Raw genomic sequence first — 4,012 nt, forward strand, 5'->3', positions numbered from 1 at the left:
CAGGAGCGCTGGGTCCGGGCACGAGAGCATTGCTCGCTTGTGTCCCCTGATCGCCCGAGTTCCTTGCCTTCGCACCACCGCCGCGTTTGGACTTTGTGGCTTCACTGTTGCAGTGATTTTTGTTTTTCTCTTCTTCCCTCCGAGTGTGGATTTGCGCGGCCGGACCCCCGCTCTCCGCGGGGCGTGTGAGTGTGTTCGTGCGCGCGCGGGTGCGCGCAGAGGTGGGGGCCTCGGCGCAGCCCCGTCGCTGCGCTCGCCCCCCGGCGTCCCCCCTCTCCGCTCGGCTTGGCTCCTCACACCTCCCTCCCGCTCCCTCCTCCCGCCCGCCCTCCCCTGCACGGCCTGCCCGCCCCCGCCGCAGCTCCTTTAATACACTTTGGTTCTCCGCCTGGCTTTGGACTCTTCTCCTCCTCCACCTCCTCCTCCGCGCCTCCTCCTCTGCCACCTCCTCCTCCTCTTCTTCCTCTCCGCGTCTTCCCTTCACTCCTGTCCGCCAGAGGCAGATCCAGGCTGCAGTAGAGGAGTTGGCGGGTGCAGGAGCCCGGCTGCCTGGATTGAAGCCGCCGCCACCACCGCCTGTGCCCAGGGCCAGGCGGCCGCTGGACGCACAGCGCGCAGAGCGGGAGCCGGGGCAGCGCGGAGGTGCAGGGCTCGCCGGGGCCGGCGGGGCGGGCAGGCGCGCTGGCCATGCTCCTGGACGCGGGGCCGCAGTTCCCGGCCATCGGGGTGGGCAGCTTTGCGCGCCACCATCACCATTCGGCGGCGGCGGCGGCCGCCGCCGCCGCGGAGATGCAGGACCGCGAGCTGAGTCTGGCAGCGGCGCAGAACGGCTTCGTAGACTCTGCAGCCGCGCACATGGGCGCTTTCAAGCTCAACCCGGGCGCGCATGAACTGTCCCCCGGCCAGAGCTCGGCATTCACGTCTCAGGGCCCTGGTGCCTACCCGGGCTCTGCTGCCGCAGCAGCTGCCGCGGCGGCGCTCGGGCCGCATGCCGCGCACGTCGGCTCCTACTCTGGGCCGCCCTTCAACTCCACCCGGGACTTCCTGTTCCGCAGCCGCGGCTTTGGAGACTCTGCGCCCGGTAGTGGGCAACATGGGCTGTTTGGGCCTGGAGCGGGCAGCCTACACCACGCGCACTCGGACGCGCAGGGCCACCTCCTTTTTCCCGGCCTCCCTGAGCAGCATGGGCCGCACGGCTCGCAGAATGTGCTCAACGGGCAGATGCGCCTCGGGCTGCCTGGCGAGGTGTTCGGGCGCTCGGAGCAGTACCGACAGGTGGCCAGCCCCCGGACCGACCCTTACTCGGCGGCGCAGCTCCACAATCAGTACGGTCCTATGAATATGAACATGGGTATGAACATGGCAGCGGCCGCGGCCCACCACCATCATCACCACCACCACCCTGGTGCCTTTTTCCGTTACATGCGGCAGCAGTGCATCAAGCAGGAGCTCATCTGCAAGTGGATCGACCCCGAACAACTGAGCAACCCTAAGAAGAGCTGCAACAAAACTTTCAGCACCATGCACGAGCTGGTGACCCACGTCTCGGTGGAGCATGTCGGCGGCCCGGAGCAGAGCAACCACGTCTGCTTCTGGGAGGAATGCCCGCGCGAGGGCAAGCCCTTCAAGGCCAAATACAAACTGGTCAACCACATCCGCGTACACACCGGGGAGAAGCCTTTCCCCTGCCCCTTCCCGGGCTGCGGCAAGGTCTTCGCGCGCTCTGAGAACCTCAAGATCCACAAAAGGACCCACACAGGTAACCGCGGGCCACGGCAAGAAGGGGGCACACTGGGGAGAGAGGCGATGGTTGATTTGCAGGGAGAAACACGCCGGCCGCCAGCCCCAGTCCTGGAATGGGAGATGTTTTTGGTGTGTGCGAGAGAGCCAGCTTATTTTTGTTGGAAGAGAAAATAATATTATTGGGCCGGGTTTTTCCATGTGCGGAAATTGAGTTTTAAATGATAAGTGAAACATCAAATGTATGTTTTGGGTGATGACAATAATTCGTTTGCTCAGTTCTGATTAATAATTTCCGTTCTAAACAGAAAGCAAAGAAGAAAACTGGTCCCGCACCGGGTGCCCGGGAATCCAGCCTAGGGGAGATCTTGCCAGCTGGTCTGAATGTGCTTTTCTGCTTCGGCTGTGTCTGTGTTTTCCCACTTGTTTTACTTGAGGTCCAAACGCCCTTCTTAGGAGTGTTTTCCATTAAAGTACTCTGAAGCTGTAAAACATTTCTCATTTTTAAAGTGTTTTTAAAGCCCTTTGCGGGGTGAGTTTTACGGTAATTTCCTAAGCAGTTTGTGAAATTCTCTAATGGGCACCAGAGGGTTTGCGATTCCTAACTTGGACCCACAACCCGGTCAGCGAGAGCCCGGGGCGATGCGGGCCCCGCCGAGGGGATCGCGTGAGAACGCAGAGCTGCAAAAGAACGTGCCTCCTGCTTCATAGATTATTCATCTATGGCCAGGTCCCAGCCAATATCGTGCCAGACGAATTTCTAAAAGAAAGCCAAATGTTTTAGCAACTTCCCTCGTCAATATTTACTCCGAAGTGGGGATGAGCCAGCGGCCTATTGTTCTCTTCCGGGAAGGGAGGGAGTCGAGGTGCGAGACAAGCTTTTAACAAGGTTTAAAATTTGAGAAATTTATTTGCATGAAATGCTCGCTTTCGAGTCCTGTATCTGAACGGTTGTCTTTAAAAAACAATTTAGGTGCTAATGAAAACTAACGTTAAATGGCCCCCTTTTCCAAGTGGAACGTTGTTTGAGTTCTCACACCTCTAAATGACTCCAAGCATTTGGAATTCTGGCAACAGGAAGTGGGGACCGCCAGAAAATTAAACTGGGAGATTTTTGAAAGCCTTTGCTGGCGTCCCCCGTCCCCAGGCTGTGCTTCTCAATAATCACTAGATGCTGCCTGTTCTTTAATACTTACCTTTTAAACAATTTTCTAAGAGGGCAGAGATGTCTCAAAAATACTGGTTCATCCAATTTACAGAAATTTGGATGAAGAAAATAACTGGCACACTCACTCTCCACAACCTCATCCCCAAACAACACACAGCAACTCCAAATATAATTGCCTACTGGCCCCAAAGAGGAACCGACAGTAGACCAGCAGCCTGTGTCATTTAGATAATGCCCCAAATATTTTGTCATAATAACAGCTTCTCCATGGCGAGACCAACTTGTTAGAAGCTGTGCATCCAAGAAACCTTCTTTTTAAAAAGGCAGGCAGGCACGGCGTTACCCCAAATTCATTAGAAATTTGAGGTCATGGGCATCAGTCGGAAATAAATGCACCAAGAAGGTGGTGAACAACATCTTAAGTTTGCCAGGAGGGTGCTCCCACCTGTTAAAGCATGGCTCCCTCTCTTCCCCCCTCCCTTCCTGGGGGGGGGGGAATCCTTCCTCCCTCGACTAGAATCGAGGTTCCCAGGGCTCTGGGTGACCGCAGCCCTCGCCCCTGTTTCCTTTCCACAGGGGAGAAGCCATTCCAGTGTGAGTTCGAGGGCTGCGACCGGCGCTTTGCCAACAGCAGCGACAGGAAGAAGCACATGCACGTCCACACCTCCGATAAGCCCTATCTCTGCAAGATGTGTGACAAGTCTTACACGCACCCCAGCTCACTGCGGAAGCACATGAAGGTACCACCCGGGCACCTGGGAGCTGAGTGAAGCTGCTGCGCCTCTGTGGGCGCAGGGCTCCTGGGGCGCAGGCGGGTGGTCACCTTGGGGGGCGCGCCTCCCGGGAGGCCCAGCTCCACAGCAGCTGCACTCACACCCAGTCCCCTCTGGTTCCCCCTCCTGGCTTTTGTCTCGCAGGTCCATGAGTCCTCCCCGCAGGGCTCTGAGTCCTCCCCAGCCGCCAGCTCCGGCTACGAGTCCTCCACGCCCCCGGGACTGGTGTCTCCCAGCGCCGAGCCCCAGAGCAGCTCCAACCTGTCCCCAGCAGCGGCGGCGGCAGCGGCGGCGGCGGCTGCGGTGTCCGCGGTGCACCGGAGCGCAGGCT

At 58.6% G+C, this 4,012-nt stretch overlaps 1 protein-coding gene across 1 annotated transcript in view; it reads left to right on the forward strand.

Moving 5' to 3' along the window:
- Nucleotides 1-687: 687 nt before the first annotated feature.
- The window catches only part of ZIC2 (Zic family member 2), a 3,481-nt gene continuing 156 nt past the window's right edge, over nucleotides 688-4,012 (forward strand). The window contains exons 1-3 of the mRNA XM_006879381.1: nucleotides 688-1,759; nucleotides 3,485-3,648; nucleotides 3,826-4,009. Of these exons, the coding sequence (XP_006879443.1) occupies nucleotides 688-1,759; nucleotides 3,485-3,648; nucleotides 3,826-4,009 (1,420 nt within the window). The remainder of the gene's footprint in view (nucleotides 1,760-3,484; nucleotides 3,649-3,825; nucleotides 4,010-4,012) is intronic.

Source organism: Elephantulus edwardii, unplaced genomic scaffold (genome assembly GCF_000299155.1).
Source record: "Elephantulus edwardii isolate Elephantulus edwardi_28Jun2011 unplaced genomic scaffold, EleEdw1.0 scaffold00003, whole genome shotgun sequence".
In the NCBI taxonomy this organism is placed as follows: domain Eukaryota; kingdom Metazoa; phylum Chordata; class Mammalia; order Macroscelidea; family Macroscelididae; genus Elephantulus; species Elephantulus edwardii.